Here is a 25,110-nt window from a genome sequence, read left to right on the forward strand (position 1 = left end):
CCCATTGCCACTGAATGTATGGCATGTTATACTTTATAGGCAAAGTGAAAATTTCGGAAGCTTTTTCTGAAAATTTTAAGACAAATAGTCACAAGTTTTCCCTCAAATACTTCATATTTTTAAGCATTCTTTCGTGCCATTTTTAAAAATGGCTTTTTAAAACAAGAAAGAAAGGAGATCTTAATTGGAGCACGGGGCTTACTTACTGTTCTTTCTCCGAGGAGATTCACACATTTCACAATAAGGCAGCAATGAATTATTATTGAAAGTGCAGAGGTTGCAGCGCCAGGTTGCCTCAGAAGGGCATCCTTTGCTTGAACTAGGTACTGGTGTGCCAAAACCTTCTTGTGTGGTTTCTTTTGTAACGGGAAGGTTTGTTTTTCCAAATGAAGCGTTCCTCTTTCTCTCAGGAGAGCTCTTTGGAGTTGATGGCAGTAAGGCTCTTGGTCTCTTTGCTTCTCTACAAAGCAAGTCCTTCTCAACGAGTTCCTCAGAGTCCAAAGAACCACCATTTTCCTGGTCCATTTCAATGGAGGCTTGAGAAGAAGCTGGACTGAAGCCTGAAGCCTTATCACAAGACGGAGTTTTTCGCTTCTTTTCAGCATTTGGTTTTGGTGAAAGGAAGGCACGAATATCATGCTGCTTTTCCTTTTCAAACTAGGGCAGATAATAAAACAACCATTACATCTCTTTCATTGCAAACTATTGTCTCATTCTTCCATTTCTTAATTTATTAACCTTTCCAACTGCAGCGTTTCCCCAATAGGTAGTCTTTTAATACAGCAAATTTTAAGTGGAAAAACTTGACATATCAAGAAAATATTAGGACCAATATTCCAATCTGGTGGATTCTAGACTACTTCCTAACCTATTGTTGTGTTTATTATTTACGGCAAGCTGTCAGTGCAACACTCAAAAAGTTTATGTTCTGTCTTGCTAAGATATGGCTTCCCATGAAAGACACATTACCAGGTATGCATTAATTTAATTTATGAATTTTAATTTTATTGATTTGATTTATGCTACTGAGAAAGTTGGATGCTACATGGGAAATCAGCAAGGTACAACACCAGTTTCAACTGCTTCAGTGAAGCCAATGGTTGAAGCCTGGTGTCATGATAAAATCATGGGATTGGCGTGGTATTCAACTACATTTTACTCATAGCAGCCATGCAGAAATCAATAAACATAAGCTCCGGAAATTTTGGCATCTGGTTGCCCAAGGTACAAATGGGCTGGGCTACTTGTTAGAAGCATCTGTCCAAGGAAAGGATTGGGTGACATATTTTACAGGAATATATGGCCCCTGTCCTGACTCACCCCCACAAGTTTACGATACTCAGTTATTAGAACTGCCAGAATGGCCAGACGTCACGCCCAATCAGATTAAGAGGCTAATCGCAAGCCAACTAGCTAATAAAGCTCCAGGAGAAGACATGATCCCAATGAAGATCTATAAGATAAGACCTGATTTCTGATCACCCATTTTTGCAAAATTGTTTTCATACATTAACAGCTCAGGTCGTATACCTGAAGGGTGGAAGCTGAGTATAATTGTCCCAATATATAAAAAGGGTGATAAGAAAAACCCTGCCAATTATAGACCCATTAGTTTGTTTGCTAGAATAAACATAAGGTCAATGGGTCTACTCTGAGTAAAACTTATTGCAAAGGCAGAAAGGCTTTTTCAACCCAATGACTGCATTATGCCGGGGGCCCATGCCAGTGGTAGATGGGAGCAAAAGTGGCCTCAGCAGTAAATGTGGCTTACCTTTATACAGTAGACTACCTTCTAGCTACACAAAAACCAGAGCTTTCACCCACCACCAAGACAAGTAAGAGACATTGCCACTTGAGGAGGGGCAGGACCAGTGAGAGGTATGGCCTACTGAGAGTCTTGAGGGACATGTAAAGAAATCCTGAGGCCTGAGCTTCCCAACCTTGAGTTTATTATGATGGGAACAAGCCTAGCCTCCCCCCCGCCCCCCCGCTTGAGGTCTTGTGTTGCCCTTCACCTGCTCTGGTATGGCTTCAAGGTGTTTGGAAGGTTTCAGTGTGATTTTTGGATTAATAACAGCTTCTCGAGTCATCATAACCTGACAAACAGTGGTTAAATGTAATAACTTTGTTTGTTTGGAATAAGTCAGCTTTCAACCATGATTTATAAAACTGGTTTGTTTCAACAAACCTCAGTTAAGATGAATAATAGCTTGGATGACATATTAAACTATGGTTAAACACAAGGTGAAGGTGAAAGAAGAAGAAGAAGAGTTTGGATTTGATATCCTGCCTTTCACTCCCTTTAAGGAGTCTCAAAGCGGCTAACATTCTCCTTTCCCTTCCTCCCCCACAACAAACACTCTGTGAGGTGAGTGGGGCTGAGAGACTTCAAAGAAGTGTGACTGGCCCAAGGTCACCCAGCAGCTGCATGTGGAGGAGCGGAGACGCGAACCCGGTTGCCCAGATTACGAGACTACCGCTCTTAACCACTACACCACACTGGCTCTCTAATTGTGGTTGCCTGGAAGAGAGGAGAGGCATGGTGCCTGTTCCAGAATGGTAGCCAATATCCCCATCCCAGCCAAAGTCCAGAGTTATTTTTGCAGTTTACAAACGGTTCTTACTTAACTCATAGGCTAAATAGATCTTCACAATACTGTAACTGCATGCAAATGATTAATGTTCCCAGCTTGGTCAAAGGAATCACACAGTCAAAAACATATTAACTTTAATTGCCATTTTGGTTATTATAACACAGTTGGAGTCATGTTAAATTGCTTTGGATTTGCATGCCATCTTGGGTCTCAGAACCTGAAACCTAAGAACGAATCTCCCCCTTCTTGTATTACGCTTAAATGAACCACCCAACTGCAAAGCCATTTCTGCATGTTAAAGCAAAAGGTTATATGTCTCCAATCTTGCAGCGTATGCACATGCAGCCTTTCTGTATTTAAGATTAACTTAACTGCCTTATAAAGCCACAGGCTAATTGATGTATCATACAGACAACATATTGAGTACTCAAATTAGTCTGGCACAGAGCGGTGACCTGCTCTGCAGTCATTCCAAGGGTATTATTCATATTTACAATGAGGCTACTGCTTGAAGATGTGGATTTTGGCTGTACCAAATCTGTTGAGGATCCTTTTCGGGTATGATATACTGATAAATGGCAGCAGGATGCACTACATTTGCTGCACAGTAGTAACCAGTGACCTGGCAAAATCCCAGGTGAGTTAGCACCATAATAAATCCATAGGTTTTTTTTAAAAAAACCAACAACCCTAAAAAGTATGAAATGAATGTATTCACACAGAAGTTATAGCAAACTCCTAGTCAGTTCACAAACTGTTGATGAGATTTTGGAATCAAATTACAATAGCTGATATAAACTGAAGGAACAACTTCCAAGCACTCATACAACCACTCACCAAATTATTTTGGTAGGCAGCTGTATTACGAAGCAGAGATCAGAAGCAACATTTCACAAGTGAATCAAGCAAATTTTCTTTACTACAAAAAATTATGAAGGGCGGTATTCAGCTAAGTTTTACTGAGAATAGACCTGCTGAAATGAATGAAGTTAATACCTCAAGGGACCATTTCTCTCCATATGAACCAACCTGGACCTTGTGATCATCAGAGGCCATTATTTGCCCCCTCCATGAGGAATCTGGAGGGTGGCAATATGAGGACAGGCCTTTTCCGTGGGGGCTCCTCATTTGTGGAATTCTCTCCCTAGGGCAGCTCTCCTGGCACCTTCATTACCTATCTTTAGGCACCAGGTGAGAACAGCCCTCATTTCCTAGGCTTTAGACTAATTAAACAATCCTTGGCTTTTTAAACAGTCTGTGTATGGGTTTTTTTATTGCTTTGTTTGCTACTGTGTTATGTATTTTTTTGTGTTTTTATACTGTGCCCTGGGATCCTCGGACGAATAGTAGAATGTAAATTTAATAAATAAGTACATAAAAAAATTTATTAACTTAACTTAGTCACAGTCATTAATTTCAATGGGTCTATACTCTAAGTAAAACTTAATTGACTGCCACACTAAGTATGACTGTGGCAGTGATCTTGAAATTACTATTTTGTGCGCTTATGTATCTCTAATTGGTGCCCTAGCATCCATGGAAGTGATCTGATTCATGTACTCAGTTCTGATTCATGTACTCAATTCTCCCTCCCTCCCACAGATCAGCTCCTTTCAGACAAAGAGAGAGAAAAAGAAAGAAAGAAAGAAAGAAAGAAAGAAAGAAAGAAAGAAAGAAAGGGCACACACAAATACACTTCACTTTTCCAAAGATTTGTGTAAAAGCCAGACCCAGTATGATTAATCTGAGCCTTGAAAGGCATAGAGTTCAAACAGGAAGTGGGAAAGAGCACCATTTTCAAATTCCTCCTTCAGTGATTTGTATTTTGCAAGGGAGAAAAAGGGGGTGGTGGGTCTCCAAGGCTTTGTAGACACCGGGGGATATTTGAAGCTTATGATGGTGCCACATTGGCAATATCTATACTGTATTAGCAGATGTCTCTGCCAGATCAAAAGCATTTTGACAAGTGCATGGGTACCAATTGGATAGTATCCATACAGACTGACATACGTTCAGGCGCAAAATAAGCAAATAAATGGCTGCAATTAAACTAAAATGAAGGGCATGTGTATGCATGTATACACATTTCTGTTATAATCAATAAGACGTGAAACTGCTTATTGGCAATGAAAGTCCCAGGTGGGTTTCATGGTTTCGGGTCATTTGAACAGAATAAAGATGGACAGACTATTTGAATACAGCTAATAAAAGTTTAAATTGTCCAATTTGTTTTTAGATTTTTTTAAAAAATCAAATTGCAAAACAACCCAGACTTGTCCAACAACAAGAGAATATAGGTACATATAGGATGTCCTGTGAATCTCAGGTACTAACATGCCTGCAAACCAAAGCAGGAAGTATAAGTATGTAGTCCTGGCAAAATGGCAATTCATATTACTTCTATGTGAATGCCCAGACTTCAGAAATACGTGAACATGTTAAGCACCACACATGATCTCTTTTTGTACTTACATGAGTGAATAAAACTTCATTCTTTATCTCATTTAGGTTTTCATTTGGGATCCATGCTTCAGCAAAATTCAAGAAATTCCACTTCTCTTTGTCACCTTCTTGCGCCTGCAGTTTTTCTTTCTTGCCATTTAGTGCGGTCCCAGTAACATTGGCCTGCAGGCAGAAAGATTAAAAACGGTTTCACACTTGACAACATAACTTCATCCCATGCTTGTCTAGGGTGGTGCATAGGGCTGGGGCATAGTAGTTTTGGAGTCCAGAAACTATTATTTCCTACCCCAAACCAATGAACTTGCTAAGCCTCTTCTAATGCCAGAGCAGGGGCAGCAGTAGGCAGCCCCTTTGTCTCAGAAGCAAAATTAATTCTACTTCTGGACGGAAAAAAGCAATTGAGAAATGATCTGTTCCATCAGAGAAAATAACTGAGGGGACTGAGCCTGCCTCCCAGAGTCCTTTGCTCTCCTGCCTCCGTCACATGACAAGGGTTGCTACCCAACCCATTTGGTTCATCATCAACTGCCTAAAATAAGCAATTACATTTCCAAAGGTGAAGATTCCAACCAGACTGCATGCCCTATGCCCCCTGGTTATGTAGACTAAAAAAATTGTATTACAACAAATAACATGTCTTAAAATAAATAGCATTTTATTATTTACTACCATTTATCTTATTGCCATTGGCCATGCTTGCTTGGGGGCGATGGGCGTTGTCCATGGCCAAGTAGTTGAGAAACATCTGGAGGGTCAAAGGTTCCCCACACCTGCTTTAAGTTTACCTGAGGGAATCCTGTTATGGATTTCTCTTCCATCTGAAGTACAGGGCAGATGGCTACAAGGCCGACAGCCTTCCCAGTATTTATGGTGCTCTGTACACAAGAAGGACCAGCAGGACTAGCTCACTTTCCAGGTTTTAGAAGGCTTCCAGACACTGTGCTTTAGAAGTCCTTCTGTCAGTCATAAACAGATCAAAGGGGAGCACAGGCTATAGATAATATCTGTTGCTGACTTGTTGAAATGGGCTTTTGTAAAGTGAATTTTAGAAAGCATCACTGGCTATGTGTTTTAGTGGTGATATTTATATGGTGGTTTTAAAACTGAACCACTTCAGAAGTATATGCATAGAAAGGTAAAGGTACCCCTGCGCGTACGGGCCAGTCGTGTGCGACTCTGGGGTTGCGCGCCCATCTCGCTTAAGAGGCCGGGGTACCTCTAAGAAGTGTCATGTGTCTTCTCTGCCTTCTCTGAGTCAGGTTTACGGATACAAAACTACTTGTCAGTCTTATATTCTTCTTAATGGTTCAGTTCATCTTGTTTTCAAATTCACCTTTTAGTCATCAAAGCTAGATTTTTGGCTTTACTTCCCACATGCTACCCAATATATTTAGACCTAAAATGGTTTTGAGGAAGTTTTAGCTTTGGTACTAATGCTTTATAAACACACAAACTTTATTAACAGGACATTCTCAACTGTCTTACCTGTTCGTTTGTTTTTTAAAAACCTGCTTAAAAAATACACACGAACTCTGTTTAATTCTGTAGCCAAAGGAATTTTAAATTCTATCATTTATTGACCTTTTCTTCGGATACAGAGTTCATGCCTCCTCCCAAGAAGCAAACATCATATGAAGTGACTAGGGAAGGAGGAATTAGGGTAGGGGACAATCTAGAAAATAGGGTTGTTAGGTGTATGTGCACTCACAATGTAAGGAAGATATTACAGTCGGTATCTTAGAGCAGTGCTTTGGACAGTGAGGTCTGCCAATGAGTGCGAAAACATACCTTGCGATTCAACATTCCCCACATAAGAGGGTCCAGCGTCCCATTTGCGATAAGGTAATGGATATTCACAGAACTGCACTGTCCAATCCGATGCGCCCTGTCTTCAGCTTGCTTTATGTGTCCAGGGTCCCAGTATAGTTCAGCAAAAACCACATGAGTGGCAGCAGTAAAGGTTAATCCCTACAAATCAAGACAAAAATGAAGGCTCCAGCTTGGAAAGCCGAGTCGACTAAAGGGAAAGGTATTTAATGCTTTTGCCAGAGAGTCCTCACGTAATGCCTTGGGCTCAGAAGGCTCAGTTAAGTCTGAAAATGGTTAGCCAACATGGTTTAAGGAATAATGACAAATTGCATTTCCAGTTACTGCTGGCTCCCACTGCCTGCCTGGGTTTAGGAACTCCCAAGTTGGGGCCCACCTCCCACCTTGCACTCCTCCCTTCCAGCAAAACCTTGCCACAGCCTGACACTAAGGTCTCTTTAAGTTTCAGGTAGATCATATGGAAGGAAAGGCGTAACTTCCTCCCACCCTTGCTTACTCTCCTGCCATCTCCCACCACTTTCAGACTCACCCTTTCCCTGCAAATGCCAAACCATCACTGTTTGGGCTCACTGCCATCTCTCCTCTGAACTTCTCCCTTCTCCTCTCAGCAGCTTTCAGTAGTAATCATGGATTTTTCTTTTGTATCTACCTTTCCTGCTTGGCAGGGGGTTGGACTCGATGGCCCTTGTGGTCTCTTCCAACTCTATGATTCTATGATCAATAAAACCGGCTTCTGGAAATCCTCTTATCTCAGTTGCTCCACCCTGAGTACCTCATGCAGGCACCCTGCTACTTAGACTGACGTCCTTAAATTAAGCATGTATATTTTTTTGTAAATGCACTCGTTTCTGGGCCAGCTGTGCCAGACTCACAGCAGCCTGTCACCTGGCACAAGAGAGCCAGGGCCACAGCAGGGACAGTCCCTCTTATGCTTGAGCTAAATTCCCCCCAGTCATGTGGGTTCCATATGGGTTTATTCCCCTGAACACAGAAAATTAGTTCGCAGACATGTGTGGGGACAATGCATTTGTACTTTTATTGTGGTGGCAGCCATGTTACAACAGACTACTGTCCACTGCAGAGACCAAGCTGGGAAAAGCAAACAAACTGTTGGGAACTATATAACCATTTCGTTAAATATAGGCCTGAATGCTGAAACTGACTTTTGAGGGAACAGAATAGGAATGTTTGTGTATTTCCCATACCGTATCTTAAAATTCTTATGTCTATGGGTATATACTGAAGAGCTGGTCATGAGATACTACATTTAAGGAACTCCTTTGACCTATGCTGATAGAGTGAGAAACAATACCATAACGAAACATAGGAACGGGTTATTGTTCAGGGTTAGGCTATGGGAGAAACTAGTTAACTTTTTCCTTAGTTATACAGATTTGCTAAATTAATTGCTGCAGGATCATGACCCCCCCCCAAACTGTTGTGTAACATCAGCATAATGACCAGAGGTGATATTACTGTACAACTCTACATAGTGCTTTAATTCAGCAGTTTCATCTGGAATTTCTCACACACAAAGTGGTCTCTGTGACACCTGTCAATTCACTGACCAAGCTCTTTGCCTTACAGTGTGCCCATAGGGTTTTAAAAAAAGAAGTCAGTGGCAATACAGATTAACAGTTCAAATGCCATAAGCAGTAACTGACAAGTTGTATCCTGTATATTGTTAGTCCTTACCTGGCCAGCAGCCAGAATGCTCAAAATGGCCACCCTAGTATCTGGGTCCTTCTGAAACTGATTGACAAGGCTGATTCTTTCTGCTGAAGGTACGCTTCCATCTATTCGAATATATCGAACCTGTGAAGTAAGAAAACCAAAGCATTACCCGAAGTTAAAGGAAATCCTTGTCTTTGCATATGAACAGCCAAGATGCGACAAACGCAGACTTTTAAAAAAGCAAGCATTTTTTTAAAGCAAGCACCAAAAAGAATGCGTACTGGTTTAGAGCTTGATAGTAAGAGCCTTAAAAAGCAGTGGAAGAAAATAAGCCACGCTTACCTTGCTTTCTATCACTGCCTCTGTACATGCCTGAAGCATGCTTAAGTGATGAGCAAAGACTAGAAACTTCAGTTTGTCATTCTGAAGCAGCATTTTGATGTAATCCTTTACTGCTCCTGCCTAAAACATACAAAGCACCTTGGAATTTTGTTGTAAAAAAACAGTTAAAAGGATAAAACAAAGTAATTTGTGTTGATGTAAAAGAGAAAACTACATTAGCATACAAGATTAATTTCCTCTCTCGGTTTGAACAATATCCATTATCTGAAGTGTGCCAAGCAAACAAAAAGCCAATCTATGCATCACGTTATCTTACAGATATATCTTACTGGCCCATCATCATCATCAGTGTAGATCCACTAAGGGTTGTATCTGAAGGCAGACTGTGAGAATGGAAAGACACTTCTGCTTGTCCAAAGGGGATAACTATTTCTGCTGAATCCCAGCTCTTATCAGCTGGGCCACATCCCATTCTATTCCTGAGGATGCCTGACCTTCAGGATTGGTTTTGTGGGAATCATGCACGCCAACTCCTGGGGGCCAAGCCTCCCTCAATGTTTTGAGTGGGCCAGGACCCCCTACTGTTCAAAGCAAACGCAGAGCGACATCAGGACGCCGTGCAATGTTGCGTGTGTGACATCAGGACATTGTGTTGGGCCCCCTCTATGTTATTTTTTAGAAGATGGCGCTTCTATTGGGGATAATGAGAGCTGAAGCACAGAGGAGGACTGTAAGTGAGCCACTACTACAGTTCTCTGGAATCAGCACAAAGTGTTATTACTACAAGTACACTGTGTTACATACTGCCTGCCCCTTAAAAAGCAGTCAGGAATGTAACTTGGCACTGAAAATAAATTTGCAGCTAAAGACAGTGCCAAGTGAGATAATTAAAACACGAACACTGTCTACTAAGTTGAAAGACAAAGTTAAAAGTGTGGCCTTGTCTTATCTAAAGCCTGAACCTGTATTCTCAAATTAGAGACAAGAGTTTATCTTCAGTGTAACTGGATACTGCTCATTAATTCAGAGATACTTTACGACAATAGGTAGGAACCAAGGTCCTTCTGTTCTCAGATGACCTGTGTGACCCAGTGTAGGCTTCCATGAATGGAAGTGGGGAAAGGTGGGAGAGAGGGGTTTGATTGTTTTTGCTAATAGCTCCTGCAGCCCTTCATTTGGGGGAAAACGCTGAAACAGCGTGGGAGGTGGTGCACAGCCTGCAGGGAAAATCTGCAAAAATGATCTTGCACTTCCATTTGCAGAAGAAGCCCTGATACATCAGAGCCCCTTCCAAAAATGGAAGGAATTCTGTTCACCAAAGGGTGTCTTTGGATCCCGCACGCTATTCAAAACCATACTTCTTTCACTCTGAGGGACTCATTCCCTCATGGGCCATGGGCCAGTGGCAAGCTAGTCCAGAGGCAACAGCTGGCCAGAGCAATGGATGCAAACCTTTCCGCTGTACAGTGGGCTACACTGCTGCCTCACAGAAGCCAGACTTCTCTATACAGGCAAGCGAGAGGCTCCCTCACCATTCCAGGACACATTCCAGACAAGGAAAGTAGGCAAGGAGGGTGCAAAGCACAGCTGGTGAGGAGTGGGGCCTAGAGAGAGCTCTGAGGGCCAGACAGAGATGGCTGGAGGGTCAAATTTGGGCCCTGAGCCTGAGGTTCACCCCCCATGCCTGCCATGATAGTTTGATACAAGACAAAATACAGTGACAAAAAAATCACTTTATACTGGGCTGCTATAATTTTCAGGAAAATACAGGAAGAGACAATCTAACAAATGGACTGACAAATTTGTATATATAGGAAAAGGCAGTACAATTCTTTAAATAAATGTTAAAAATGGCAAGACAGATCAAGATTACCTTGGCAATGGCAGTCTGCTTGAACATGCTTGTAATTAGGCTCATCACTTGGAAAAAGTCACTTTCCGCAGAATCTAAATTTGAAGCTCTCATTAATTTCTCCCACTCTTCAAAGCTAGCATTTAATTCCTGCACAGGAGGGAATGGCAATATTTAGAGGCAAAAAATGTGAAAGGGCAAAACAATTACTGTTTCTCTGAATCATGCCCTACTTTTGCTACCGAGAAGAAAAGAGAAAAACAACAGTCCCTAAAGATGCCAGCTTCTTCAGAGGAATGCTAGTGCAGAGGTAGGTCAGTCACATGTTGCTGCCCAGAATAGAAGCCTAAGACAAGCTCGGGACAAAAATATCAAAATAAAAAGAATTTACAGCTCATTCTGTTTCAGTCATATATCAGTGGCTAAAAACACCCCTTCTTCAAGGCTCAAAAAGAACTGAAAGCTGGTGAAGAAATCAAAAACAGTGAAGCACGTTGGTCTCAGGGCTATACTTTTACAGCACCTTGCTTTAATGCCTTTGCAAACATAACGAAACATTTCACTGTTGTGCTTATTAATTCGGTGCAACTTATTGTGCTACTTATTTAAAATACAGCAATTGTCATTGTTTCAGACCATTAGTCATAACGCTATTTTAAATGAATAAACTCTGACTTTAGTAGCTGTTGGCACCAAGTGAGAAGACCATGAATTCTCCTTGTGCCGTGTCTCAAAGTACCTCTGAAATTACCCAGTGGGATTCTTGGTTCTTAAAATGTGTTGAAAGCTGCACTGAGCACGCATCAGTTCCATGCGGCAGTATTCAACTAAGTTGTTGTTGTTGTTGTTGTGTGTGGAACAAGGTCTGCTTGCACAGAAGGACTTTCCCGCCCTCTCTTCCCTCCTCCCCAGGCCCCTAAATCTGCTCTGCGGGGTTGAAGGAACCCCCAGAACAGGTGCAGTGGGAGGGGGAGGCGGGCATGGAGAGAAGTCCCATTATGTAAGTGGATCTCAGTCCTCATGTACATTTCCCACTTAGCCCTGCACTGGACGCCCATTACTACTAAATCTTACACAAAGTTCATACTGGGACTTAACTGTGTATAAAAGTATGCTTTCCAATTTGCTAAAGCATTCAAACAAAAGTTCAAGGCAGGAAGAGAGTGTTCTCCTGGAATTATGGCAGTAAATGCAAAACAAGACTTCTAAACCCTGTTTTAATAGATAACTGAATATCACCACTAGCAAAAAGTGATACCGTTCTCATAGGAGTTATTGGTTATCGCTTCTTTCAGTAACCGCTGAAAGAGTAACCGCTGAAAGAGAGGTTAAACGCTACTTCTAAAAGGTACTGTTAAGTTCCTGAAGAGTTCAGCTGTACTAAGTTTTATTAAAGTTGTCAGGGAGACACTGAAATCATTGAGTTATATACTTGGGCGAACCTAATTTTTTATCCACACAGGCTGAGGTTCTTGAACAGGGTCGCACTGAATAGAACTGCTAAAAAAATGTAGTCAAGTCACACAACGAGAGTTTTCAGAGCGAGGTAATTCTGTGTGTATACTACACACAACACTTAAAACCATAAAAATGAATCACCACCATCACACAGCTAATAGTACACTGGTTTACCGTAGCAGCAGTTTGGGGAAGATCAAAAAAAATCCGTTGTCTGATTTTAGGCGGCAACTGAGTTAAAACTTCATTTTTCAGACGCCTAATCATTATATCACTTAGCAACTGGTGCAGTTCATCTAAATTTGAAGCTCCTCTGCAGTCCCACTGTCGTCTTTTACCAAAGAATCTGGAGCAATTAAAGAGCAGTGAAAAATAGGACACTTAATTTAAATCAACATTAGTTAGCATTTTATTTTACAAAGAAGAAGCACACAAGTCTATTTGATCAGCATTCCACACCTCTGCAAAAAGAGCAAACCATATAAAGGAGTATCTCAGTGGTCTGTTGCAGCCACAATGTTGCTGATCTCTTAATCAAGTTGCAGAAACACAAAATTTAGCAGTAGTAATAATAATTTATTATTTATACCCCAGCTGCTCTGGGCGACTCCCAACAGATTAAAAACCCGATAAAACATTGAAAACTTCCCTAAACATGCTGAACCAAATTCCTTCATAAATTAGGTAACAAAATGATAGCATGGCGTTTGAAACAAATTATGAGTTCCTTTTTGTGTGTGGATTCAGTTCTTGTAGCAAAGGCAAAGCTGGTTCAAGAAAAGAGGGTTCAACTAATTGGTCCTGTCAGTGGAAACCCTGAGCAAAACCTTCCTCTTGTGCAACAGGGCCTTCCCTGCCCTCCACCCCGCCCCAACAAATTGGCCCTAACAGGATTGGAAGAGCATGTTTGGGTGGGCGGGAGGAGTCATTCTGTGTGGCAAGCCAAAATGCACTCATGGAGTTTCTCAGTCCTGTCATAAGCAAAACATTCCTAATAATAATAATAATAATAATAATAATTATTATTATTTATACCCCGCCCTCCCCATCCAGAGCTGGGCTCAGGGCGGCTAACACCAGTAAAATTACAACAGAAACATAATGGGGGGGGGGGACCCAATTTAAAATACAGGTTAAAATGCAATCTCATTTTAAAAGTAGCCCATAGATCAAAACCGTAAGGGGAGGGAAGACATAAGGGTCAGACTGAGTCCAAACCAAAGGCCAAGCGGAACAGCTCTGTCTTGCAGGCCCTGCGGAAAGATGTAAAGTTCCGCAGGGCCCTAGTCTCTTGTGACAGAGCGTTCCACCAAGTCGGGGCCAGTACTGAAAAGGCCCTGGCCCTAGTGGTGACCAATCTAACCACCTTGTGACTTGGGACCTCCAAGGTGTTGTCATTTGTGGACCTTAAGGTCCTCCGTGGGGCATACCAGGAGAGGTGGTCCTGTAGGTATGTGGGTCCTAGGCCGCATAGGGCTTTAAAGGTCAAAACCAGCACCTTAAACAGCCTCACAGGGGGACCCCCCAATGTGAGACTCAGCATGAAGAAACATGGGGAAAGATTTGGTGTGCATGCAAAACAACACTTGAGCCTATAATGCATCCTAACCCAGAAAATGGTGAGCTATTACTTCCCTGTTCAGGGAAGTTTTTAATGTGTGATTTTACTGTATTTTTGGTTTCTGTGGAAGCCGCCCAGAGTGGCTGGGAGACCCAGCCAGATGGGCGGGGTACAAATAATAAATTATTATTATTATTATTATTATTATTATTATTATTCCCCTTACTTGTAAGATTACTGCACCACCCATTAACAACAAGCTATCTGGACAGTTCATAAATAAAACCTTGAGATAGTATTCAAAGTAGTGCTAAGGAGACACAAAGATTTTTGCTTGCCAGATGGAACTATCTCCCTTCTCCTCCCCTCCACCTACTGTTCTGGTTTCAGAATGGATTTGGGGGAAGTTCAGGGGCCATGTGGTGGTGGTGGTGGGAACACTGATGCACTAGTGAGAGTCCTTTCGCTGGCTTCTGCTCACACAATGGGTTAGTTGAATCCAGCCCATGAAGAATAAATATAGAACCCAGACATGAAATCTTAAACCACAGCTCAGCCCAGTTTCTTGCAGTTAGAAAGGGGAGAAGACGAGGAAAGGGGGAGAGGCAGAAGGAGAGAAAAGGGGTTTGCCCAATCAACCACAGTTACATAGTCCCTGAAAGTTTACTTCTTGAAGATTTAGAGCCTCTACAGAAAAAGGTTGTCCATCACAATCCCAAGCAATTAAATCAGTAAAATGATCAAGAGGGGAAAAACAAACATCAATAGGGAAGTAAAAGGTGCTGAAATACTAGTACCTGAAATGCGCGTTGCAATACTTTTTTGCATATTCAGTCCATGTGCCAAATTTTTGTGGGCAAATCGCTTCAAGTTGCATGAAAAGCTGTAAAAACCATTGTAAGCGGACATTATTAAGATGACCATTTTCTCAAAATCTGAGAGACACTCATTCTGCTTCTATGAGCATAACCAGCACCATTCCGAAAACTGCATCACAGTCATGGGCAACTTCCAAGTAGCCCCTCTGACATCACCAGCACAAAATTAGATGCCTTGCCCTGGCTACAGCTGCATAGTCTAGGAATTGTCTAACAGCTTATACCAAATGGTTGTATTTTTTCAAATTCAATAAAATGGTGTCTTGTTTTATCACCTTACTGCTTATGTAGTCTTAAATGCTTTCTACCACAACAATAGTCCACCATTTCTCTACTGAGAGGGAATTATGCTCATCTACTCCAGCCCAAGTGTGTCATACCCATAGTTCTAAAAATGTGCTCTGCACAAATCCTTATGGTAAGCAGTACAAAAAATGTATTAAACTATAGAATAATCTGAATTACACTGTACAATATAAAGGAAGAAACTATGTATATTTTATTTGTATTTATAATGCATACTTTATACCATTTTGTAAACTGCTTAGAGGTTTTGATGATTAAGTGCTCTCTCTCTATATATATATATGTTAAATAAAATAAATAAAATTATTTCACTTTTATGCCCAGTTCAGATGTCATAGCAAGTCAGGAATGTGCTTTGGATGCCTGTGTTACCTCCCCTTCCTTTTTTTCCAATTTCTTGTCCCCTATTCCTGGTTTGGTTTGTGGCCCCTACAGTTTGCAGAGTCATCCTAATCAGACTAACTATGGATGCTGCAAACCATATAATTGGAAAGCAGACATCATGGCAACTTAGGGTTACCATAAAGTGAGATAAGGAACCCAGTGCGAGGGGAATAGAAAAGACACACGCTCAAAGTATATTCCCAGTGGACCAGCATGGCTTGGCTGTGATATGTGAACCAGGCACCACATAGTGATATTCAGAACCTCTTCAGGTCTTCCCAAGGCAGGAGTTCCAGTGAGGAGAATGGCCCGAGTGGCGTTCTGTACAATAGGTAACAAAATGTTGCTACGAGATGCATTTCTGGATTTCATGTAGTGTGATTCATCAACTACCACCACTTTGAAATTCTGTTTGTACAGAGCTTCTGTTAAAGTCTTTGCATCTGAAGTTAGCAAGCCATAACCCAGAACAGTGACTTTGCTCGTAGGTATTCTCCTAGGAAAAAGGAGAGAGCAAAACATACATTCATCAAGTTATAAATGGATTGCTGTAAGGGTAAATGGCAAACTAGCTAAATTCTGTTAATTTATATTTATCTAGTTTATGTTTACTCTGCTGGATACAGCACAGAAGTTTTAGGTTGCCAAAAGAAGACTGGCAAAATATGCAATAGAATTTAATACAGCTCTTGTTTTGTACTTCAATTAACCCCGACGTGTTTTGCTTTCAAAAGTGTTTGAGCTTTTGAAAGTATTTTATTTATATTAATTAATACAGAAAAAGAAACATCAGAGAAAGTTGAGATACTTCACTCATAATATAAAGGATAATAGTAGATACCGAACCAAAAGCTGTCACAAGTAAAGGAAGTAAAGCAGTGCTTATGGATATTCAAACACACAGAAGTTGTGTTCACACATCACACAATGACTAGTTTAACAAGGCAGCTTCAGAATGCATGGTTTGAAGTTGATTTGCTTTGAAACTAAACCACAATGCCTGGTGTGTGTGTGAGCAACAAGCCAAGATTCAGTGGAAGCAAAACAAAAGGCTGCTAAAGTTCTCCTTCCAAGTATGCCAGAAATGGGCAGGAGGGCTTGCTCAGGTTCATTACAGTTTCTGCATGTTGGACTAAATCATGGCTTAGTGAGATGTCCAAACCAGACCAGCACGCTCTTAACAATGGAAGTAGATTTGTAAGTACAGCAAAAGGACCACACCATTTTAAGTGCTTCAGAGCTACTGTTTGGATGGCAAAGCAATGCGACTGATAGCATGCCACTTACCAGGTGTCAGTTTTATTCTGAATAATCACGATATCCTCTGGAGAAAGTTCTGGGATCCATTTCTCCATCTCATCAACCCAAGGGTACCTCAGAGAGGAGGGTACCACTATTAAAAGAGGCCATTCATTTTTGTAGTAGTAAGTTATAGCTATTGCTTGAATCGTCTTCCCCAAGCCCATCTAAGTCACAACAAATTGAAATAAAAAGAAGAAAAGCTTAATTGTATGAAAGCAGGGAACATCCTTATCAGTGGTTTACCTAGAAAAAGTCCTACCAGCTGTTTACACTTTTCATTTGCAGATGGCAGCCACCTTAGAACCTCCAAAATGTATTACTCAACTTAAGTGCATTTTGAGGAGACTAAGATAATCACTTCCAACACTTGCTCAGTTAAGGACATTAGAAGGAGATGGGTAGACATAAAGCCCCCATACTCACATATCCACAGATATATAAACCTACAAAATATACCTCATTCTCCCTCGCAACACACATAAAACACCCCCCCCCAATACTCATATACTCCTTATTTTTTCATGGATCAGGAAGAACTAAAACACATCATTTTAAATTCACATGATTTTTTACATTGAACCCACAGAATAATCATGGTCCCTTGGATGTGGAAATAAAATTCTTATTCCCATACCAGCTTGCTTATGTCTTAAGATCTTCTGCCCTAAGATCTGCAGACACACTCTTTAGTAAAGGAAAACATGTTTCCACAAAGGAGAGGGCCTTTTCTGTGGTGGCACCCTGCCTTTAGCATGCCAAGAGAAAGGGCCATGGCACAGCGGTAGAGCATCTGCTTTGCATTCAGAAGGTTGCAGTTTCAATCCCTGGCATCTTCAGTTAGGACTGGGGTGTCCCATGCCAGAAACCCTGGAGAGCAGCTATCAGTTAGTATATAGACAATACTGAACTAAATGGACCATTGGTCTGACTTGGTAAGTTTCTCATGCTACTTTCCTGAGGAAACATACCAGGTGAGGCCAACATAAGCTTTCCTGTCAGGTTATGACTTTCCAGATTGCCCAGGTATTTTAGATCACAGATGATTTTGTTTGCCGTACTCTGCTTTTTAGATTTTGCAGCATTAGCTCTTGTCTTTTTTAAAAAAACTTTGTTTTAAAACTGTACAGTAATACCTTGGAAGTCGAACAGAATCCGTTCCGGAATTCCGTTCGACATCCGAAACGTTCAAATTCCGAAATGTTTGACTTCCAAAGCATGGCTTCTGATTGGTTGCAGGAAGCTCCTGCAGCCAATTGGAAGCCATGGAAGCCCCGTCAGACATTTGGCTTCCGAAAAATGTTCAAAAACTGGAACACTCACTTCCGGTTTTGGTTCGTTCAGGAGCCAAAATGTTAGACTCCCAAGGCGTTTGGGAGCCAAGGTACAACTGTATCTATATTTGTTGCATATGAACTAGTTTTTATTCACGTTAGTACAATGAAGGGCAGTTAAGAAGTACTTTAAATAAATAAATCTCTCCTGATTCTGTGGGCTGTCTACCCTTACCATCTAGGGAAATCTTAAGTGTACAAGCTAGTTTAAAGTTAATCTGACTTCATCTTCATCTTATAAATTCCATCATTAAAAATTATGTCTTTGAAATCCAAAGGACAATTTGAGTAAAGAGTTGCAGTTTTGGAATTCATTCCACCAAATAGTAAATTGCATTATATTCGTATACAGATAATGTTTCAGCAGCAACCAGCACATTATCTTCGGGTTCCACTCAACACTTGTTTATGTGAATTTATCATCATTTCTTCATAACACATACAAGAATAAACTTGTACGTTTTGAGTATTAATATACTGAAGATAGCTCAATTCTATGTCTGTTTCCATTATGTCCAGGTAAGTATGCAGAAGATTGCAGCCTGCCTTACAAATATAACCCACTGACTTTAAGGAAACTTACTTTCCTGAAATGTGCTTATGACTGTAGTCTTAAATAGCTACCCTTTGTTATGTTGCTTCTTCACACTGAGACACTTGCTTCTCTCAAATTAAAAAGTAACGTAATCGTGAAGGTGGTAATTGACTGAAAATGAATAAATTCATGAGCATTTCGCCATTCAGTTGGAGTTTTCAATTAAAGGTGCAGTTACCTTGAACTACGGTAACAACGAACACCGGTAATTAAAATCAGGAGATAAGGTTATTGTTTGTCCCAACTCAGTTCTAAAGTTACTTACTAAGAAATCTTTCTTTCACACATACACACAGTTTGAAGAACGATAATGCTAGCATTATGGCTATTTAGATAGCATGGCATAGGCTAAGATTTGGAGTTCCCTTTCGTAAAGGGAAGGCACTTAGGTTTGTGCAAGGCTGCCCAGTTCACCTCTCCCATTATAGCTGATGCCCTCACACTCCATTCCTGGCTGTTACAGGCACTTTCCCAAGGACTGGGTGGGGGCAAGAGGATGGAGTGAGTGGTGAACAGGTCACATTGTGTAAGCAGTGTTTAGCTACACTTTTCTACATCTAACTCGCTGAAAAATATTCGCTGAATATCAAATTCACCTCTCAGCAAAACTGAGAGGCACTTCAGTCTATGAAAACATATTACTTGAGGTTGACTTCATTGTTCCACATTTTCAATGTTGATTAGTAAGTCCCATTTTGATTGTCACTACTTTAAAGTTTACATTTGCACCATGTATCTGTATGGGGAAATTATCCTTTTAATTAATCTTTTAAGTACACATTATTTTATTATTTACGAATTGCTCCCCATGAATCATTTCAAAGAGATTTACAAATATCTAAATAGGTTATAGAAAAAAGATATGCACAGTTGCACACTAGTTTAATCCAAAGTAAGCAGTTACAGAATAGACTGAATGGCTAAAGAGCCACTTACCTCATCTGCAATCATACACCTAGAGGTGAAAATAAAAATAAAAATTAGAAGGTAACCCAGAACTTTAACTGAATAAAGCATGCATTCTATACAGTTTGCTAACACATATTTGTTTTCCAAGATATAAAACTCCCAACAATTTCTCTTCAACACTGTTTAATGCTAATATTGACCAGGATCTAAGTAACGCAAGTAATTCCACGGGCTTTAAACTCTTGAACAGCAAATAGGTCCCAGCCATAACTATGCTGCAGGGAAAACCACCTGGTCTTTTCCGATATGGCAAGGGGGCCTGTTGGGAGAAAAGAAGGGGGAAAGTCTCACTAATGCTGCTTTGTAAAACTGTTGGGCCAAGAAAACGCAGACTGCTTTGAGAGAATACAAGGCGTAAACTTTGCCTGTGGGGATGATGCATTTATTTCCTAGCTTGCGGACAATAATGCTTTTCTTCAAGGTGGTTTGGGAAGTGCAAATTTAACTTTAGTCTGAGATACCATGAAATTGAGGTGGCGTATGCTCACTCTTTGCATGAAAATCCAGAGAGTGGTACAGGGTGATTATTCATCACTTAAAAAACAACCACCAAGACTTGGGGGAGGAAGGGAAAGGAGAATGTTAGCCGCTTTGAGACTCCTTCGGGTAGTGATAAAGCAGGATATCAAATCCAAACTCTTCTTCTTCTTCTTCTTCTTCTTCTTCTTCTTCTTCTTCTTCTTCTTCTTCTTCTGTTATGGGTCCTTCAACTTTGCTCTGTGCAACATGCATGAGGCTACTAGATGTTATTGGGCAGAAATTTGGAGAGAAGTGTCGGAATTGGTTTGTTGATAACAAACCCTTTACCTTTACCTTTTTGTCAGATCAGACAGCTGGGGTGCTTAAGAGTTGTGCAGCTGTTGTGATGTAAAGGTATTTAAATAAACTCCACAAATGATACATGTACCAAGGATTCACATAACAACCACTTATTCACATCACTGCATTATTCCAATGCATTGCATGTGAGTTTGCCCTCGAACATGGTTTGGAAACTTCAGCAAATCCAGGATAAGTCTGCTAGCTAGTTCACTGCAGCTGGATGATTTTAACACAGTATGCCACTGTTTCATGATCTGTGCTGGCTGCTTGCTTGTTTCCAGGCCCAACAGAAATGCTGGTTTTGACATTTAAAGCCTTGTACTAGGTTACCTTAAAGTCCCCCTCCTTTGATATCTAACCACCTGAAGCCTGAAAACATCTTCAAATGCCCTTTTCTGAGTGCCGCTGCCATTTGAGGCATATCAGTTGGCTTCTAGGGAGAGGTGGTAGCACCCTGGTTGTGGAATTCTACCTCCAGAGAAGCTTGCCCAGCTGCTTCTTTGTAGTGTCTGTGACCTTTCGAAATCTCTTATTTTTTAAAATCTATTACATTCTGTTTAAATATGCAATTTTATTTATTTGTGGCTGGTTGAAACATTTTAAATTTTTTCCGGTACTTTAAGGTGCCCAGAGAGTGGTGCTATTGTTGTTAATAAAGTAATAAATTGAAACGTTTACATCCCATCTTTTTGTAGAAAATACAGTGGTACCTCGGGTTGAGTACTTAATTCGTTCCGGAGGTCTGTTCTTAGCCTGAAACTGTTCTTAACCTGAAGCACCACTTTAGCTAATGGGGCCTCCCGCTACTGCCGCGCCGCCGGAGCATTATTTCTGTTCTCATCCTGAAGCAAAGTTCTTAACCCAAGGTACTATTTCTGGGTTAGCGAAGTCTGTAACCTGAAGCGTATGTAACCTGAGGTACCACTGTAGTCAACATGGCTTACAACAGCGTAAAGCATAGAAAACCAGCAGCAATTTAACAAAAAATAATCACAGCTTCCAAACACCCACCTACACCTCTTTAGGGTTTCTAAAAAGAACCTAAACACTGAGGTTTCGGTCAGGCTCCAGAAAACCAGCAGGGAGGTAGATCTGCTTATAAGTACAATAACATATTTAGCCCATTAGATACTGCTTTTAAAAAGCTTGTGTCCCCGTGCCGTGATAGTGACATCTAAAAAGAAAACTACCACATTCTTTATAGAGAAACATCTAATTATCACATACTTGATAGTATCATGTCTACTTAACTATTCCATCTGCCACTGTGGGCAGAACGAAGCGATTACGTAGGCCACAAAAAGAAATCTCCCTATGGTTAAGATACAGCAATTCAAAATCATATTCCTTATCCTAAAAAGAAAATCCAGAGTCACGCACCCCAAGCCCTGTTAGTTATATGCTTTTCCTCACTGCTTCCTGAGTTAATGAAATTAGAGCACGCTGCCTACGCCAACAGAAAGGTTATGTACTTCCGAAGCAATCTTCAGATAAAAAATTTGAGGCACAAATCTGATTTCTGTCACATATTTTGACTGCAGCGAGCAGGACAACTTGTTCTTTGAAGTTCAATTAGTCATTTCCTTTTAACTGGTAGTTACCCAATTGAGACTAGATCATTCACATACCATCTGCTCACGACAGCTATATGACAGCTATATCCAAGAACGCTAATTTGAGGGGGATAAGGCATTCCATTCCATTTCAGGCTCTAAACTCAGCTCACAAGGACAAAATATGTCATAAAGAGAGTAAGAATAATACTCGGTGTCCTAGATTCTTCCCCTCTTGAATGCAACTGCTAAGAGAACACCATGGCCAATAGTTTACCTGGAGACTAAGTAATAAAAATAAAACACCCTAGATGCTATCCTGATCCCAAGTTGATTCCACCCATAAGTGTAAAAATATACGAACACCTCTTGTAACCTAACAGCAGTCAATTAAATACTTGTCCTTTCTGAACTCCAAGGTAAAGGCAGGGAAAGCAATTGTTCCCCCATTCCACACTAAAATAATATATGTTATTTTAGTTTACAGTAAGCTATCTAAAATAGAAAGGTTATAAATCCCCACTCAGTCATGAAGCTCACAAAATGATTTGAGCTCAGCCTAACCCAATGATGAGGAAGCTTTGGCCCTCCACATGTCATTGGACTACAACTCCCATCCCCCCTGATCAATGGCCATGCTGGCTGTGGCAGATGGGAATTTGAGTCCAGCAACATCTGGAGAGCCATAGGCTCCCCATCCCACAGGGTTTCATAGTGAATGGGCAGGATAGGAATGTTACTACTACTACTACGCTTTGAAAAATAAAATAAAGGGAATTATGCTACTTAGCATCGCTGTGAAAAGTCATTTAATTTTAATATTTATTCAATATCATTTTAACTATTTACCACCATTTTCCTTCCATCTCTCATCTTGCTTAAAATGTAAGCCTAAGGGCAAGCTAGTGAATTTTAGTTTGCTTTATATATAGTGCCTAGTTGATTTAGGCGCTTTGAAACAAGTAATACTGTACAGTATAAGCAGTTGTAAAATAAGACCAAAGGCAGAGAGGGGCACACAAACATCTCCTTGGAGAAGGTGAAAGTTGCTTTAGTCCAGAAATAGACTGAAAGTGCACCTACAATATGGCAGAACTACTCATCTGTGGCACTGACACTATCAGCATTGCAATGAGTAAAAGGAAACACAGGAAATGTAGTAAGAAAGTTTGGGTGTTGAGACTTTCAAGGGGAAACCCTGGTTCAAGACTCCACTTGGCCACAAAGCTGAGCAGTGACAGGAAAGGCACTGGATAGACTGTAGAGTTGTGTGTGCATAATGGGGTTGGCAGAATCTTATTTCCCCACAGCAGCCCCCCAACAGCCTATCCAAACTGATACGCAATTGTTCAGGGTGGCTAAAACCAGGACTGCAAAGAGCTCCAGAAGGATCTCTCCAAACTGAGTGAATGGGCAGTAAAATGGGAAGCGCAGTTCAAAATAAACAAGTGTAAACTGATGCAGGTTGGACAAAAACTCCTAATTTCACAAATATGCTCATGGGTGGCCGACCAGAAACGAGACTTTGGGGTTGAAGTGGACAGCTTGATAAAGATGTCAACCCAGTGGCTGGCAGCTGTGAAAAATGCAAATCCCATGGTAGGGATCATTAAGAAAAGAAGTGAAAATAAAACTGCTGATATAATGCCATTATAACAAACCTACAGAGTGGCTGCAGTTGGGACAGTGAACAGTTTGGGTTGCCTCCTCTCAAAAAGAGTTTTGTAGGGTTGAAAAGGATTCAGAAAAAGGGCAACCAAAATGATAAAGGGAATGAAGCACCTGCCCTATGAAGGAAAGGTTACAAGATTTGGGGCTTTTTGGTTTAGGGAAAACCTAAGAGGTAACATGAAATTATGCACAGTATTGAGAAAGAGGGCAGAGAATACAGTAGTTTTTCTCCCTCTCTATAACACTAGAATTCACGGACATCCGATGCAGCTGCATGCTGGAAGATTCAGGACAAGCGAAAGAAAGTACCGTATTTTTCACTCTATAAGACGCACCAGACCACAAGACGCACCTAGTTTTTGGAGGAGGAAAACAAGAAAAAAAAAATACTCTGAATATCAGAAGCCAGAACAGCAAGAGGGATCACTGTGCAGTGAAAGCAGCAATCCCTCTTGCTGTTCTGGCTTCTGTGATAGCTGCGCAGCCTGAATTCACCCCATAAGACGCACACACATTTCCCCTTACTTTTTAGGAGGGAAAAAGTGAGTCTTATAGAGCAAAAAATACGGTAAATTGTCATGAAGTGAGTAATTTAACGATGGATTTTGCTCACACGAGAGGTAGTGAATGGCTTTGAAAGAGGATTAGATACATCCATGGAAGATAAAGGTATCAACAGCTAATAACTCTAATGCCTATGTTCTAGCTCCACATACTTCTGAATAACAGTTGCTGGAAACCACAGGGGGAGAAAGTGTTGCTGCACTCTGGTCCTGCTCGTGGGCTTCCCATAGGCATGTAGTTGGCAACTGTAAGAACAGGATGCTAGACTACATGGGCACCTGGTCTGATCTAGCAGGCTTTTCTTATGTTTTCGAAAAACAAAAGGATAAATAACAAAAGCAAACTGGCTTTAGTACCAAAGAGTCCCCTGCTTCCTTTTACGAACAGGACTCACACTTCCTAACAGAACAGACTGTATTGAGGAAGAGTGCTGTTTCCCCTCAGTTTGGAGTTCCAGATTTTCACCCACTCATGTGAATCAGTTTTATGTAACACTCTAGCATATAATTTGCATCCTACTCACAAGCCAAGACTTTAGCATTAACATCTCTCTCATATAGGGGTTATTTAAGGAATGTGCGCCTGGTGCGTTTAAAAAATGTGTATATCATTAAACACAACTGTGCGGTCCTGTATCTGTAACAAAGATGACTTGTCTTGCAAGAATTAGGGTACTTCACCAAGAATAGAGCCTCAGATGACTTGTACATGGAATGTTAAGTTAAAATGGTCCCAATGAGTGGCATCACGTTGACAATTATGTGAAGTACTTTTCCATTCACAAAAAGGCTGTGTCAAACTTCCATCAGGAGGCAAAAGTGTTGAATGGTAAAAAAGACTATTGAGCCTTTAGAGCAGCCTTTCTCAATCTTGGGTCCTCCGATGTTGTTGGACTACAACTCCCACCCTCCATAGCTAGGAGGACCAGTGGTCAGGGATGATGGGAGTTGTAGTCCAGCTCAAG

At 40.9% G+C, this 25,110-nt stretch overlaps 1 protein-coding gene across 4 annotated transcripts in view; it reads right to left on the minus strand.

The window, feature by feature from the left end:
• ZRANB3 (zinc finger RANBP2-type containing 3) overlaps positions 1-25,110 on the minus strand; it is a 42,993-nt gene that overhangs the window by 12,223 nt on the left and 5,660 nt on the right. For all 4 annotated transcript variants that reach the window (XM_081006078.1, XM_081006077.1, XM_081006076.1 and 1 more), the window contains exons 3-13: positions 19,504-19,522; positions 16,627-16,805; positions 15,604-15,835; positions 14,569-14,654; positions 12,385-12,556; positions 10,774-10,902; positions 8,901-9,020; positions 8,580-8,699; positions 6,846-7,025; positions 5,067-5,219; positions 207-657 (exon numbers count right to left, since the gene is read on the minus strand). In XM_081006078.1, the coding sequence (XP_080862204.1) occupies positions 207-657; positions 5,067-5,219; positions 6,846-7,025; positions 8,580-8,699; positions 8,901-9,020; positions 10,774-10,902; positions 12,385-12,556; positions 14,569-14,654; positions 15,604-15,835; positions 16,627-16,805; positions 19,504-19,522 (1,841 nt within the window). The remainder of the gene's footprint in view (positions 1-206; positions 658-5,066; positions 5,220-6,845; positions 7,026-8,579; positions 8,700-8,900; positions 9,021-10,773; positions 10,903-12,384; positions 12,557-14,568; positions 14,655-15,603; positions 15,836-16,626; positions 16,806-19,503; positions 19,523-25,110) is intronic.

The sequence above is a fragment of the Podarcis pityusensis genome, assembly GCF_964106645.2.
Source record: "Podarcis pityusensis genome assembly, chromosome: 1".
NCBI classification, from domain to species: Eukaryota; Metazoa; Chordata; class Lepidosauria; order Squamata; family Lacertidae; genus Podarcis; species Podarcis pityusensis.